Source organism: Microtus oregoni, unplaced genomic scaffold, assembly GCF_018167655.1.
Source record: "Microtus oregoni isolate MIOR12 unplaced genomic scaffold, Mior012 000052F_001, whole genome shotgun sequence".
NCBI lineage: Eukaryota > Metazoa > Chordata > Mammalia > Rodentia > Cricetidae > Microtus > Microtus oregoni.
The window spans coordinates 126,396-143,743 of NW_024543813.1; the positions used below are offsets into that span (position 1 = coordinate 126,396).

Below are 17,348 nucleotides of genomic sequence, written 5' to 3' on the forward strand. Positions count from 1 at the left end.
AACATCAAGGTAAAATGTGTGCTTGATATTAACACACTTTTCTTCACTCAGCGAGAGTTCTATTTTAATCTGTCACTTTCAATATCATATCAGCCTGTTTCAGCCCATTTAGGTTAAGTAGCTACAACAATTTGGAATGTACTAATGACTCTTATATAGTAACTGCATGTGTCCTAGGCAGAATCCATTGAGGCCTTGGCTCTAAGACTGCTGGCTCGTAGGTTCGCTTAAAGGCCCACATGTTTAAAATTGACAACATGTCACATATGGCTCAGAATGAATTCAATCATTTTGAACACATGGGAGAAAGGGTAATTATGGCTCAGAGGTTCAGAGGCTTAGAAGCTCCTCCCTGTGCCACATGGAGAGGCAATGGCTTGAGGTATGAGGCTAGTTCACCACTGCTTCTTTTGTAAAGGATGGTCTCCATGACAACATGACTCTCTTTTTCCAACCGAGCACTGGGGTCGTAGAGCCTTAGTTATTCAAATTTGAAGTAGCATGCTTCATGCACGAGCTAGCATTCTCCTCAAATGTAAAATTGACACTTATAGTGACTCATCTCTCTTCCTCTCCTTTAGTCAATGATAACAGAACTGATTTCTGTAATCTAGGTTTGGTCCCTTTTTAGGGTGCTCAGTGCATGGCTAATTGCTATCACTCCAATCCATCTAACATTTAAAAATCATTTATTTTTATTCATGTGTATCTGCATGTGCCTGCTTGTCTGTAGTGCACCACACATGTGCAGTGCCCATGGAGGCCAGAAGGGAGCATCACATCTCCTGGAGCTGGAGTTACAAATGGCTGTGAGCCTCTTGATGTGGAGGTGGTAATTGAACCTGGGTCACTGACAAAAAGCAAGTGCTATAGCAAATGCTCTTAACCACTGAGCCATCTCTGGAGCTCCAGCTAACATTTTTTGGGCAACTGCTATATCCTAGTGCAGTAGGCACTAGTGGTAATTCACATACTTTTAAGAAACTTTTCAAATGCAAATATACCTATTTCAAAATGTAATTAGCATTATTGGTAATGCTGCACAGGGAATGCCTACTTGAATATTTGTTGAAGGAATGGAGAAGAAAAAACTACACATTATTAACATCTCAAAGGCCTTTGAACAGGGTCCTCTCAAATTCCCTCATACAGATGGAGATATTAATTCCTCAAAGGGTATTGTTGTGGAATTCCCCTCTGTATGCTGTGAATACCATTGGCTAATAAAGAATCTGCTTTGGGCCTATTGCAGTGAAAAATAGGGCAAGGTGGAAATTCCAAGCAGATAGAGGAGAAGAGAGTAGGCAGAGTCAGAGAGAAACCATGTAGTAACAGACAAGACAGACACCGGACACTGCACGGAACCCTTACCTGTAGGACACAACCACACGACGATACACAGATTAATAGAAATGGGTTAATTTAAGATGTAAGAGATAGCTAAAAATATGCACAAGCTAATAGACCAAGCAGTGTTTTAATTAATACAGTTTCTGTGTGATTATTTTGGGTCTGTGCGGCTGGGAAATGAATGAGCAGCTTCCACCTACAGGGTATATGACTTATCCAAGGACATACACATAGTTCATTAGACCTGCAAGTGGATTCAGGGCATTGTTCTCTTCAGATGTAGTGCAAATCTCATGAAGTTGGGAGACATTGAAGCATAAAGACAGTATTACATATTTCATCAGATGCATTCTTTTCAGGGTTTTGCTGATTGTGTTCTTTGGGCTATGCCTCTAAATGATTTAACAAGAAATGGAGAAATTTGGAATGATGTTTATTGATACTTCTTGCAAGACAAAAAAGAGGCAGTAAGTAATAGAACTTAAGTAAAATCGGCAGTAGTGAGTACGGTTTGTTTGGTGGGAGCAGGCGACAGTGCCAAAGGGTTCAAATCATGCTTTTGACATTTGTTCCATTTATACATCATTAAGTAGTCAATATCAAATACGTTTATACAGAGATCTAGATAAGAGTTAAAATACAAGTTCATTAAGTCACAGGTGAGAAACATGTTGGACTGTCAGCAATCCTCTAAAAATTCAATATAACAAGATTAGTTATAGTAACAAAGCTCACAGGTGAGCTGAAAACCAGAAATGGGCCATTTGGTTGACCATTTGCAATGACTCCCATCCTTGAGCCTGCTGCGGGTGGCATGACACTTAATGCTGGTTGTTTCGCTTAGGCAAGTTGTCTTGTCTAAGACACTGGAGAATGCTGGAGACACACTGTTAAACTAGTCCTTGAACACTCAGCTAGTTCTAGGCTAAATATGGACTAAATCACTGTTTTAAGATCAATTTTGCATGTTTTCTCAACTTCCTTGTTCAATAACTTCATGCTAATAGCTTGAAGTCTACCAAGGTAAGGGGATTTCTACAATAGAAATGAGCGATTGTTACAAATAAGGTTCTGAGGTATTTTTAAGAGATCTTCTTGCTCAGATATTTACCAGTATGCTACTATACACAGTGTAATTATATGGCTAAATTTATCATTCACTTTTTCTTTCTTGTTTGTTTTCTTCAAGATAGGGTTTCTCTGTATAGTCCTGGCTGTCCTGGAATTCACTCTGTAGACCAGGCTGGCCTCGAACTCAGAAATCTACTTGCCTCTGCCTCCTGAGTGCTGAGATTAAAGGCATGCACCACTCTGTCTGGTTCATCATTAACTTTCTATTACCATGAATTTTTTTATCAGATGGGGCCAATATATTTTGATCAATGTCATTGCTTTTTATACTTGCAATGCCATGTAAATTTGCCTTCTCAGAACCATCCCTGGTCAGGCCTCCATGATCACCAATTACACATTCTTGGGGAACTATCCTGGATAGGGTATTAAAGGGAAAGTTCCTCTTATGATTTTAGGCAGTGTACCTCATCCCCATATTATTCAAAGGAAGTTTGAGACCAATCTGGAAGTAAGTATGGGGTTGGTGGTCGTGTATATATGTGTACAGCATTAAAAAAAGACTGTCTTCTTTCTCCAAAGGCGTGGGAGTGGGGGAGGGGAACATTGATTTGGGGGTTGGGAGTTTGAAAAGATGCAGTATCCAGGGGGGAAAAAAGGAGAGGAAGTAGCGCATTTGATGAGTTTTGACCTATTAGCTGCTCCTGTGTGCTGCTGGCCTTAAATGGGCTAAAGATTCTGGATTCACAATCAATAAATTTGAGAGAGGCAAGGGATCTCTAAAACATAGATTGCCGCTAAGAAGGAGAATGGGATAAGTCATCACAGTTGAGGACTAGGGTTCCTGCTGGGCACCATGGAAAACATCACTTTTTCATTTTACCAAGGGCTGGACTTAGGGAGACAGTAAAATCTCTTACCAAACTATTTCTTTAGTGATTACATTTGATAACCTACTCGATCTAGTACAATATAGATTCTAGATGGGTTCTTCCTCTGCACAGAGAAACCAGTGTTTATCGAACTTATATATTTAACAAGAGTTGGAAAAAATGACTAGTTTAGTAAAGGGCTTGGTCTATTTTCAATCCCAGTGAATTTCCTTTGTAAATAGGTTTTTCATTAAGTTAGCTTTGTTTTTTCCTTAATCCAGTTGACATACCGGGAAACTTTAGTATATATTCCATATTTTCCTTTTATAGCACACTCTTCACCCCAGCTAATAATGCCAGTTAAGAAACTGGTCCCTTCCACTTCAGTAACATGAGGTCCCCCGCTATCCCCTTCACAAGAATCTTTGCCTCCCTCACGGTAACCAGCACAGAACATGTTGTTATAGATGCTGAATGTTGTGGACCGAAGGCATGTGGCTCGGTCGACCAGTGGAACTCTCAGGTATTGAAGAATGGAAGCCTGTCTCCCTTTGTTGAAGACTTTCCCCCAGCCACTTACATAGCCAGAACCAAATTTAAGGAAGATGTTGGTATATTCCCTATTGGCAACACAGATAGGTGTTACATAGCTGTTTAGAAGTAAAGGCTGATCCAGCTCCAGCAAGGCAATGTCATGGCTGTACCTATTAACAGCTGCATTGTAGTGGTAATGAGGAATAGTTTGAATCACATTTCGCCTTTGCTCCGTGTCTTCCTTTTCATCAATGTTATAATCACCTGTTGAAAACAAATCTCATAGTTTATTGTCTTTTGTATAGACACATTTCCCGTGGGTCTACATTTGGCTTGGGGTCAGTGAACACTAGCAACCAAGTCTCAATGATCTAATACAGTGGGTGGGAAAATTCATGCACCAATAAATAATTGTACTATGCCGAGGGTGTCTTATGGGTTCACAAAAAGAAATATGGGGCTAGGAAGATGGAATAAGTTAGAATTTGAAATTATGACCCCGCTACCATTAGCCCAATTTATTCAGTAGCAATCCTATTGGACCTTTGTACAATAGGATATGTCCATCATAATGCTGATGTTGCCAATTATTATCTATTTTGTTTCCTTACCTGCAACAACCTCAATTTTATCACCAGGTTTAAGGCAGTGGGCAGCAGTTACCACCCATTTTTCATTAATGATGGCACCTCCACAGAATGCCTTAACCTCACCATTTAAAATGACCTGTGGAAATAAAATTAAGAATCTCACTGCAGATGGTATCTGATCCAGAGAAAAATGAATACATATGCTGTTTTCGGGAGTGAGGAAAAGTTGGCTGTTTGGTGCTGGCAGAAGCAGAGGATTTCTGGAAAGTGTCGGCTCTGCAGATGAGTTAGTGTTTCTGGAGCACAGACCAAACTACTGTTTCTCTATTGATCTCGAAGTGAATACAGAATGAGAACTAGTGTGGCAGGGATAGTGCTCCGGGTGAGGCAAATCTGACGAGTGGCTACTTTCTGTGATGTGGGGCCCTTGAGCTCCTTTTACCATGCTATTTAGAGCCTCCTGGCACACGTTTCAAGGAGCTACAGTGGATATGGGAGAAAATACTAACTCCCCAGGATGAATAATCAGTATTGAGTCTCTTGCCTTCTATGAGGACCTATGAGGACATCTCTTTGCTACAGGTCACTTGAAAGAAAAAAAACTGACCAGTTTCTCAGGAGTTGTTTCAAACCTCCAAATGAGAATGTTATAAAATGAGACCTAAGGACTCCACAGGGGCTGCGTTTCCTAGTCACCTAGGTGCTGACCACCAGCAGGACTCACACGTTCCTTCCAGCTCCCTTAATCACAGCCAGCGTCCTCTGGCTACAGATGGAGGCTGTCCTTGTTCTAAAAAGTCTGCTTTGCTGTGCTTGACTTTGAGACAATGTGAACAAAATTATCTGGAGTGTGACCTTAAACATGTACGTTATTGGATAAGAGGCTAATCCATTCTTTCTTGTCCACATTCACAGCATAAAGAGGACCATCAATTTCTCTCTCTCTCTCTCTTTCTCTCTCTCTCTCTCTCTCTCTCTCTCTCTTCCTTTTCTTTTTCTTTTCTTTTTTTGCCACATCAATGTCTAAATCAACTTAGAGAATTTCAGTTCCATTGTAAACAAAGGCATTTTTTGATCCACACTTTCAGAGGTAAAGCTGAGAAGTGTGGACACTAGAGGGCACACTCAGCATTCAGTAAACTCTTTTCAGAAGCCCATTAGCCTCTGTGAACTGATGCCCTTAGCCTAAGTCTTAAGTAGCCCTTCAGCGAAACCTGTCCCTAAACACGACAAAGGGGTGGGGGTTTTGGTTCTTTTGTATATGGGGCACAGATGGTCCTTTTGAAGGACTTGTTCTGGGCCCAAATTCAACTTACTTAATGGCCACTTTGTCCTGGACTCTGAAGCACGAGCTTTGTAGCTAAAGTCCTGAGAGGGTCACCCAACTGTCACAACCCTCTGACCCCTTTCCCACTCTCAGGCTCTCTGGCTCTTTTTAGCTATTGCTTTACATTTTGAAAAATTGCAAAAATGCAAAAAAAAACAATAATGATATAATAAACACCAGCATTTCTACCACCCAGATTTAACAATCTTCCTAATTTTATGCATTTATTGAATGATTATTTGAGGCTAATGATTGTATTACTTATACACATTTGTAACCCCAAACACAATCATTGTGAAATATTACTCTGTACATGCTCAGTGAGCAAACTGAGGTTTAAAAATACATAAGCACTCATGCTACTGAGATGACACAGTGGGTAAAAGTGCTTGCCACCAAGCCTAGTGACCTTAGTTCAGTCCCTGGGACCCGATTCCTGCAAGCTGTCCTTTGACCTCCACATGTGTGCTGTGGCCTATGTGTGTTACATACACTTGCCTGGCCCCAGTGTTTATGTTCCTGAACATTCAGAATATCTTAGATGTGGTCTAAGAACCAAATGTCAGAGAAAATCTCAGTTTCTTATAAAAACAGATTGGGGGGGTCATAGAGATTTAATGAGAATATTTTGTGGGTAGCACTGGAGAAAGTGGAACTCCATTCCTCGAGTGCTTACATTTGAGAAGTGTTACATAGCTAGTGAATCCAGATTCTCATAGCTTGGTAATCTTTATGGGTTAAAAATGTTCACTCAGGCTGGGAACATGCTTTGTAGGGTAAATGGGAAGCAAACATCTGATAAAAGCCTGGATAAAATCGCTGTTGAAGATATTGAAATAGAAAGTGTTCCTTTTGCTTCTAGGGTAGCTTTTCTAACCCATCATTTAAAGCTTATTTAGTGCTATATTCCTTCCAGCATGGGAACATTGGCTGGCTGACTCCAAGCCTTCACATGTGGTCTTGATATCCCACTGTCTACTAGCTCCAGATGATCCACACAGTCCTCACGCCACTCCCAACAAGGATGAGGAGGCCAGTCTTCCCTTGATAGACTACCACACCCATCAAGGGAAGTGATTCCCGAATAAATGCACTTTCATGTCAGAATGTGGATGGGCCCTGGAAGCTCCTGCTCCCTCTCCGAATGTGCTGGGAGAGGCATATTCTGGGTCTGGAGATGTGAATGGATTATGCATCTTTCCACAAATGATATAGAGTATGTGCACTTGACCTCAATTTTCCCTCTGCTTGTGCCAACGGTGTTAGGAAGGGAGCACAGCCTTGACATTTGGGTTGAAACACTGAGAAGTTTTCATGAGTACCATAGGTTGGGGATTGGCAATGGTCCTGGGCAACTAGGCTCTATGAGGCACCATGGGTAGGAGAATGGGAGGTGAAAAAAGATGTGACTGCAACAAGCCAGGGGTCCAGGCCCTCACCACATGTTCTATTGTCTCCTTAGACTTCTGTTATGGAGCACAAATACAAGCCACTTAAACCTTTGATATGAGACTCTTCTCATTATAGACACTGGACAAGTTCAAAAGATGAAGTGGCCGATTCTGATTCCAAATAATTTTACCATCAAGGAAATTTGGGTAACATGGTTCTATCCTGAATATTACAATCCAGCATGTCTTTCTCTGGAAGTAGAATTAGCATGACAAAACGGAATGTTTTTAGGTACTAATGTAGGATTACTGAACACTTCCCAGTTAGTGGGTTAGGGTAGGTCAACGTGAAGGATAGCCAGCCCCTGGGCACATAGACAATAACATATTTTATATGACTTTCCCAAAGGGATGCTGCCTGGAGATTCTGCTGTTTTCCAGTGCCTGACTGAGAAATATGGTTGTGTCCTTTTAAGCCTGAAGAGCGTTCTTTGCCAATCCCTAATTGGTATTAGAAATTTTAGCGAACACCTTTGCCAAGAAAAAGGAACTAAGATATATTTACAATTAAAATATTACAAATGCGTGGTTTGGAATGCTTGCTTGGCCACCTAAAGACCATAGCTATCTCAATATTAGCTACTTGGAAGATGAGCTATTTGCTTAGCCAAAGAAAAGTTCTTGCAACACTTCAGAGAATGATGGGGAAAAAATAGGAAAGCATATATTCTGAGCAAAACATCTGAGTTCTGATCTGTCAATTATTTTCATGGCCACAGTCTAGAGCCTTCTTCTGTGCATCACCGCCCCCTCTCCAACACACCTATATACAATGACAAAATACAAAAGTTTGTACTTCTGTTCTCCATGGCAATGGCAGCCCACAATAGCAGCTGTCTCATTGTTTGTTCTCTTTTGCACCTTTAATTCCAGCCTAGCCTTTCCCTGAGTTCACTAAAACCCTTATTCTCTTTTGTCATCTGTTCTAGCTTTTTAATAACACCATTTATTCTAATTTTCTATTATACAAAGTAAAATACATGATGTACTGTTTGTTAGGCTATGGCTGTTACTCACCAAATTCATGGCAATAGGTTATTTTGTTGGGTACATAAGGGATACTCATTTTGGTTTATAATGGTTAACTATAATCATTAAATACAATGGCCATTGATGTGTACTTCATAAAACAATACTGCAGGTTAATAGCTCAAATGGTCTGTTAAAACTAGCTTTGTAGATGCAGGCGAGATTACACGTGTTATTTTCTTTCTTCCCCGAATTGGAATTTTATCATCTGAGCTAGGAACAATACAAGATTGTCTTTTCCAGGTAAGACATTTCTTTTAGTTCTTCCTGCTTTTCTTTTCTTTCTTTTTCTTTTTTGAGACAGAGATTCTTTGATAGCCTGGTTGTCCTGGAACTAGCTTTGTAGACCAGGATGCCCTCAAACTCACAGAGATCTGCCTGCCTCTGCCTCCTGCGTGCTGAGATTAAAGGTGTGAGCTACCACTACCTGCTCTTGTTTTGTTTTTGAGACAGAGTCTCTCTATGTGGCCCTGGATGTCCTGGAACTTAGTATACAAATTAGGCTGGCCTCGGACTCACAGATACCCATGTACTTCTGCCTCTGAAATGCTGGGACTAAAGGTGTGCATAACCACACATAGAGAAGTAAACCATTTCTGTAGAACTATGATCGTCATGTAAAAGAAAACATCTCTGGCTTATTCATATTTTAAGTTTGCTGTTTGTCATGGGGTTGAAGGAGTAGATCTGTGCAGGTCACTTCAGTGATAGCTTGGGCACTCATCTGGGGAAAGCTGAGAATGGGGAAATGAAGGTATTTAAGGAGAACATTTATGCCAAGACTACAAAATCAAGATAAAAATCCATCTTTTAAAAAGGCAGCTATTTCTTAGGTGAAGCTACACAGGCCTTAGCAGAAAGCAGAAGAGATTTGCGCGTGCTCAGAGCTGTCCGCCTAGCCATGATTGTGGGAGAAAAACAATTCAATTAAAGCTTTAGACGGGCACCTTTTTGTTTTCTCAAACCTCTGCTTTAGAGTTGTTGATGAAAGTGATCTAGTAATATAGGCGTTACAGTTTGCCTTTCCTGCCCCCTAATGTTCCAAAGCTTTTATTTTTTCCTATATAGCTGTTTTAGTTTCTCAGTCGGCTAGATACGGTCTCTAAGAAAAATGTGTTTCTGTTACCGTGTGGTGCACTTAACTCTCTAGCTTCCCCTCTTACGCCCTGAAGTGTTCCTTCCAAGTCCCTGCTTCTTTTCCAAGGAGCTCTGATCTCCCTGCACAAGAACAAAAAGGAAAGAGCTCTTCTGCTTGGTTTGCACCTTTGGCCTGGGTGGAGAGGAGGGGAGGATTCTGAGACTGAACTGGGTAGCTGCGCAGCCTAGGACCCCTAGAGTTCCAAGGGAGTAATCCTGTCAACCTGTCCTGATAGGTCCCTTAGGCTCTTGCTGTAGGCCAGGCAAATGAAGTGGAAGCCTGGGAATAAGGTGAGAAATGAGAGAGACATGGTTACCAGGCTCCCCGAGTCCCCTAGCCTGTGCCCACGGATTTTCATCTGGACTGCTGCTCCTGCCGTCAGAAGGGCTCGGCCACTCAACAGTTCCAAAGCATTTGCTCAAACAAGTCTCATGTGAAACCTGCCCAGCTAATTTGAAGATTGCAGTGCCAGCCAAGCTATTGGTTTCTGACAATCAAAGTCCATACTTCAGTAGAGATAATATTTTGGTGTGAAGGATCATTAAAATCATTGAAATCAGTACCAAATTTTGATCATGGCCTAAGGGGTTTTAAACTAGACAAAACCACGCATGACCTTTTCTATCCACCAGAGATACATGCAACTATGGAAATATTCTCTTTATACCTACCTAGTCCAGTGGAATAGTCACCAGACACTTGTGGCCACTATTCCCTGGAAGTGTGGCAGAAGTGACAGAGGAACCAAATCTTTTTAGCCAGTAAATTTAAGTGACCACATGTGCTGATTACTTATGGACCAGTCCAGTTTCATGTAACTAGCTCCTTATGTTGAGGTGGGAGGAGTTGGCCTGTCTCTCCTCACAGATGGAATCACTTAAGCTTTGGCTAAATGTATAGTTAAGTCCTTGGTTTGCTACTAATCTAACTCTTGGTTATATATAGAAAAAATACAGGCAGCAAATACTGTATATGCGGTTTGTGTGCAGAACACACTTGGAGGGCTGAGTAGATTGAGTCGATTGGCATTTGGGGGGCTGGTTTCTGTATGCTTCCTTTAGAAACATGGTTTTTCAAGCTAAAGTATACACCAGAATGACCTGGAGTGCTTCTTTGACCCCAGCAGCTTGCTGAGCCCCTCCCTCTAGCGGTTCAAATCCAGTGAGAACTGGATGAGGTGTGAGAGCGCATGCCTAACAAATTCTTGGGGATCTGGACATACTGTCTGTCTTTGAGAAACGTGGCAGTAGATCAGGCCTCATATGTTCATTCCAGGAAACTAGGTTTTGCTTTCACCCTTTCAATGTGAGTCCTTTTCTCTATTCCCATCAGGTTGTCTGGGCCTAGGGACTTCTTTACTACTTTCCTCCCCACAGGGGCTGAAGGTGTTTGTTGAGTCCCAGTCCCAGTGTGTGTGTGTGTGTCTCTGTGTGTGTGTGTCTCTCTGTGTGTATGTGTGTGTGTGTGTGTGTGTGTGTGTGTGTGTGTGTGTGTGTGAGAGAGAGAGAGAGAGAGAGAGAGAGAGAGAGAGAGAGAGAGAGAGAGCTCATTTGTAAGCATTGCTATTGCTGAGCAGTTTTCAGAATCCTACTGTACTATTTGTTTGGTACTGAATTCCTTTTTGACCCTGTCTGGTAGCCATCCCCGGACATGCCTTCCACCAGATGCTTACCTATAGGGGTTTTTCTTTTGCTGAGTGGTGAAATCTGCCTAAATACATCTTACAATCCCCACAGGTCTTTCTAATGTCCTAGCACCATTCCTCATCTGGCCTCTCTCTTGCCATCTGAGCTCGAGCTTTTAAACGCACTGTCAATAAAGAGTACCTGCCAAGGGATTTGACCTGGTTTGGTGTTTTCTCCACCAACAACTCGACGGAAGTCATCATATGGTTCACTATTTTCAGTGACATTATCCAGAATGGTACTGTTAGTGAAGTCATCCAGAAAGAAGTCAGCTTCAGTAGAGTTTTCATAGCTCATATCAGAAAAAGTAGTCTCTACACGGGTGAGCTTAGAACCGTATGAAACAGAAACTCTTCCACATGGAAATGGAACTACAGAAATAGAAAAAAAGAACATTATTCTGATATTTCACAGTAGGAAATGGAACTGCATTACAAACATTGAGAAGGAAGCTCATTCGTTGCTGTCACTTTGGAGAAGTAGGCCCATCAACGCTGAAAGAAACTAAAAGGCTGACCGTATTATTTTTATGCAAAGTTTTTAAAACTTCCATGGGTGAGAGCATTTGGCTCTGGAATCCACCATCTTTATGGAAATAAAATAGGTGTTCTGAAATCAAATCTTACTACTGTCTCCCGAGCTTCTTAAAGTCTTACTGTCCTCTAATGGAAATCCGGAAGGAATTCTGTGTAACTTTCCTTTTAGGATAAGGTAAAAGGGGCTTCTACTGATTGTTATTAACAGGCTTTCTTTTGTAGACCATTAATGCAGCAGAGGTTCCAACATGGAATTTTTGAAGAAAGCTCATTGTGATTCAATTGTGTTTGTCGAAAATTTACCAAATGGGTATAGGTTACAAATATGATAACCAAAGCTACATTTACTTGGATCTGACTATCTTTTCCCCCTCCCCCTGCTTTCATTTATTTCCCAACAAATCAGCTGCTGATACACTGGGAATGGCAATTTTTTAGTCAAACAAAGTCACCTCACACTTCATTTTCATGTTTTCCTCTCATTCCAGTTACATCTCTTATACCAGCTATTTCTATAGCAATTAGCTATGGTTAAGTATCATGAAGACAGTTTGTGGTTGAAAAAATAGAAAATTAGTTTAAAATACGTATGCATAAGTATACAGGATCAACAATGTCTTGAGAAAAAGGACTGTTATCTTTGAAAAGGCAGAGCGGCTTATTTTAGGGTTGGCCTACTTACGCTGCCAAAGTAAGGCTACATTCAAATGGAACTCTTAATAGTTGGAGGTGCTTTTCAATCTTAGTTTTCCTCTCTTAGAACATAGAAAGGCTTCTAAGGGCTAAGCTTCAGTGCCAGCTGCCTTCATTGGAAGTTAGCCTTTTTAATGTTAATTGCACGTGCACATACACACACACACACACACACACACACACACACACACACACAGTCTCCTAAGGCAAGCTGTGCATAAGGCAATGTATGTGAAGAAGCAGGCAGAAGGTGAAGCATCTGAGACTCTCCCCTTTGCTTGCAGCAGACACACTCTTGTATGCTGGGCCTGTCTTTAATTTCCTCTGCCTGGTACATTGCTGAGATAGGTATCAAGCCCACAGCTATAGAGGAATGGTTCATAATTTAATGTACCAATTTAATAAAAGATCTTGCCCTGGAAATGCAAGAGAAACTGTACCTGGCTTGCTTCAAAATTGTTCTTCTTTTTTTCATTTGTGGGTGTGGTGGATGTGTGTGGGTATGAGTGCCCAAGCCTTCAGGTGTTGAAGTCAGAGGTGGACATAAAGTGTCCTCATTTATTTCTCTGCTTTATAAATTACTTTTGGAGACCGGGCCTCTCACCAAACCTGGAGCTCGCTATTTCTGACTGGTCCTATCTTTCCCTTCAGTGCTGGGGCCATGGATTTACACTGCCTGGCTTTTCTGCACTGGGAATCTGAACCCAGGTCCTCATGTGTGCACACCAAGCATTTTACTTTCCTTCTTTTAGTCTTGTAAAGCTTGTCTCCCTCCTCCCCAAATCAAAATTATGGCTTCAGAGGTGACCAATGAATGTGGAGCTATTTGAAACACAACAATTATCTGTCAACATGGTGGCATGCTCACACAACTATGAAACATTACTTTGCCCTTTACTGTAAAGGCTTGTGTGCCTCGGGCTAGGAGAGCATAAACTATTGCTGGATCCAGTCTGACAGAAAGTATAGAACCCCAGTTGATGACTCAAGTCAGGAAGTAATTTTAATAGATGGAACTAACTAGGCCTCCAACAGACTTAGACTTAACATCTTTTCATTAGAAATTTACTAATCAGCCAAGTATTTATATGACTTTTATGCTATGGTAGTATATTATTAGTTAGATCTGCCGAATCTCAAATATTGCACATAGATGTCACACATGTCAATTTCTTTGTGATACAGAAATCAGAGAAAAAAACATGGTCTCAGAAAAGAATTCAGGCTGTACATAATTATTGAACTTAAGTGATGGTGCCATTTGGAAAATCAATTTGTTCATTTCAAGCTACTAATCTTTTGTTCAGTTTCAAAAAGGAGTAGATACAAGTAAGTATTGAAATAAGGTATTAGGGGGGCTGAAGAGATTTTTTTCGGTGGTTAGGAGCACTGCTTCTGCAGAGGACCTGAATCTGGGTTATAACTAGAGTTATAGAGGGTTAGTGAAGCACCTACGTGTTAACCCACTCAGCCTCCATAACTCCACTTCAGGGGATCTGATGCCCTCTTCTTACTTCCATGGGTATTGCACACTTGTATAATGCATACATGCACACAAGACACTCATATATATATATATATGTATGTACACAAGACATACATATATATATATAATAAAAATAAATAAATCCTTTTACAAGTCTAAAATAAAGTAGTTTAAGTGTTAAAGATTCAAACACAGATTTTTGTTAAACAACTTATTTAGGTTTTGACCTGATGGTTCACAAGACTTCTGGTCTTCTGCAAGTTGGTATCCCTCAGTGCAGGAACAAATTACCTTGTTATTAGCACCATTTTTACAAAACTGCGTGCACCTGCCATTTTTAATGTTACATGTTGCATCTAAAAGAAAAGAAAAAAAACTAATGTCTTGTCTGACATATATTTCAAAATTACACAGAACTATTGGCTCATGTGTATGTTAAACATTAGTTGAAACAATCTGGAAGCCTTGAGCTAAGAGTAGAAAATGAGGTAAAATAACACTCTCAGTAATTCATGAAGATGGTGATGGCAATATTTTGATTCTGCATATGATCAAATAACTCGATATTGTACTTTGGCTAAATCATGAGCTCCGACTAGACGCTTATTTATTTATGTATAACACTGGTTCAAATGCCGCACAGGTTCATGCATACGGTGTTATCAACCCACACAAGTCCCTTAATGTTCCCTCCCAATCATACTACCCTTCCTCTTTTACAGACTCTGTCACTGCCTGGGCTTCAAACATGGTAAATAGCTTTGGTAGTTCATGAACTTCATGTAAACAACATATATATTCTTCTCTTTTAGCAATGTATTTGTGTGATTCATCTATAAGCTTTTGTATAGCAATACTTCCTTTATATTTCTGTGTAGTAGGCCATTGTATTAATACAATTTTATCTATCTATTCTATTATTTTTTAAAACTACTAATGTGCGTGTGTGTGTGTGTGTGTGTGTGTGTGTGTGTGTGTGGTATCCACAGAAGCCAGAGTGTGTTTAGAGTATTTGTACATCTTTCTTTTATTACTAAGCACTTAATTTTCACTCTGTTCCACAACTTATTTTCTGTTTATTCTGGTATAAACACAACTGGTATTTACATATTGTTTCCATATTCAGCACCATTTCCATATGTTTATTTATTTTACTTGTTTAAAGTTCATCTGATAAATAGCTCATAGTGCTTACTGGTAGCCCAGTAAATCAGGAGAGGAAGATAAACTGTTATTGGGGAAGGGAATAGAGGAACCAACCTGAGATTTCGTTTTTGCTACCAATAATCCACTAAGTGCATGATAAAAAAAAATGGCATCTGGTCTTTTGCATTTAGTTAGTTTTTAGGACCTTTTCCCTCATGAATGTTGATAGCATCTCTGGCTCTTTTCCTGTTCCTAGCTATCATATCATTGCTACAAAGCAATACTAAAGTGTTCAGCCAAAATCAAATACCACTTGTAGAGAATGTTCCATCAATAGGAGATGGTGATAAGGTAACAGAGGTGGGCGGTGAGAACAGACTAGTTGTGTCCAGGGCAAGTGTGACAGTAATGAGTAAACTTGGTGGGATTTCTCCATTCTGCTTCCGTGTCCTTGGTTAAGCAACCAGACCTCTCAATCATTTCCTTAATTTGCCATTGCCCTTTCTGGCTCAGCGTGTTGCTCTTGATCCCTGGCCTGGTTGGTGCACATAGGGGGATGTGTTGCTGAAGCATCAACGATCTTTTGCCTGTGGCCAAAGGCTCAGGATTCTAGAAATAGAATTATAGCACAAGACATTCCAGGGAAGAGGTCAATAGAGCGAGACCTGGGAAAGAGCACGGAGCTCATTCGTCAGCTACTGAGCACTTAGACGGCAAACACTAGGTTGGGTATTGGATTTTCCTTGGTTTTGACAGCATCAGGTTGCCCGCCAGAGCCTTAACAAAATTTTGTTCTGTCGAATAGGTTTTCCAGAAAACATGATGCTATTCAGCTAAACAAAACATTTTTCCTATTAAAAAAAACCATAGTAAATGAGAAAGTTGGGTCTGTGGTGTCCTGCAAAAATTAGAACAAAGCCAAAAACAAACAAACCCCCAAACCATAAAAACAACCTCAGAGAATATTCTTTTGTTTGTAATTTTTTCTTCCCACTCTGTTTTTCTGTCTGGAAATGTTTCTCATATTCTTTAGGAGGAAAGGGTGGCTAGAGTCTCAAAGACCTTGATCTTCCTGATAATGGGTATTTGGATTTCTTCTGCAGCAGAGGAAATCCGGAGATCTTTATTCTAGCCAAAGAGAGCCAGTAGCCAATTAATTCTTGTTTTTTTTTTTTCTGACTAGAAGGCATGCCCCAAATGTTTGCTCCCCACTCCCCTGACTAAGAGCTCTGATAAACGGAGGGTGTGGTGGGGGAGAAATCAAAAAGCCACACTAGTGGAAATCCAGGCATTTCCTAGGCAGGGTGAGGCATGGACCCACACACCTGGCTGCTGTGCTGCCTCATGACTTCTCAGGGGCACGTTCAGTCAGCTTGAGGCGAGAAGCTTAAGCGGGAGTTTGGATATACTTTGTTGCTGCTCTCCTCTAGTGTCTGTGATGAAGAGCATTCTGACAGAATTCCCATTTTGTTTCTGAATCAGCTGAGCTAATATTTTTTTAAAAAACCCTTTATCGAATTGGTTGAATCTGATCAATATACCCCAGAGGCTAAGTGTGGCGGTGGCTGTAGTACAGCTACAGAGCCCTGGCCAAACAGAAACGTGGGAACCAAGGGGCATTGAGATGTTGCCAGCACTTTTTCTCTATGGACTGTAACCTCTTTCGTATTGTTAGAACATTTTTGAACTTATGTTCGTATTCCTCGAGGCTGTTCTCGTCCTCCTTTTAAACTGTCTGTTTTAAAACGAGGTAGAGAACCGGAGAGCTGGCTCACTGGTTAAGAGCATTTGCTGCTTTCCCCGGGGAACCAAGTTAGGTTTCTAAAATCCACGTGGATGCTCACAGCCACTTTTAACTCCTGTTCCAGAGGATCCCCTGCCACCTTCTGGCTTCTTTGGGCATTGCATGGACATGGTACCCACTTATTCATGCTGAAAAAACATCCTTAAGCATAAAATAAAAATAAATATATCAAAGTAGATAGACATGGTTTTACAATTATTTCATCACTATATTTTTATATGCATGGGTAAGTTTTATATGCATATAAATTTATGTACCCCGTGCATATCTGAGCCTGCGGATGCTGAAGAAGTACAGCTAGTTGTGAGACACCATGTAGGCTCTGGGAACTGAACAGGTCCTCTAGAAGAGCAGCCAATGCTCTTAACTGTTGAATCATCTCTCCATCCCAACCTTTATGCTTGCAACGATCATCTACTACACTGTGTCCTTCAATTATAACAGACTGAGTTATCTATTCCCTTCACTCCAATAGTTTCATCATTTGAGGCAATAATGAGTAACTACTCAAAGTATTCCCGTATATACCTGGCATAGGAGGACTAAATTTCACTAAGTAAGTCTGAGTTTGAAATTAGAATCTTTCAGAACAAATGGCACTTTAGAGATCTTGAGCCAATTAACACAGCCCCAGGA

The 17,348-nt window shown here is 40.7% G+C and overlaps 1 protein-coding gene across 2 annotated transcripts in view; it reads right to left on the reverse strand.

The window, feature by feature from the left end:
- Positions 1 to 1,766: 1,766 nt before the first annotated feature.
- F9 (coagulation factor IX) overlaps positions 1,767 to 17,348 on the reverse strand; it is a 28,052-nt gene continuing 12,470 nt past the window's right edge. Inside the window, exons 5-8 of one of the 2 annotated variants that reach the window (XM_041637235.1) lie at positions 13,990 to 14,118; positions 11,189 to 11,418; positions 4,439 to 4,553; positions 1,767 to 4,091 (exon numbers count right to left, since the gene is read on the reverse strand). In XM_041637235.1, coding sequence (XP_041493169.1) covers positions 3,544 to 4,091; positions 4,439 to 4,553; positions 11,189 to 11,418; positions 13,990 to 14,118 — 1,022 coding nt within the window. In that variant the 3' untranslated portion in view covers positions 1,767 to 3,543. The remainder of the gene's footprint in view (positions 4,092 to 4,438; positions 4,554 to 11,188; positions 11,419 to 13,989; positions 14,119 to 17,348) is intronic. The other variant, XM_041637236.1, reaches the window with a different exon arrangement.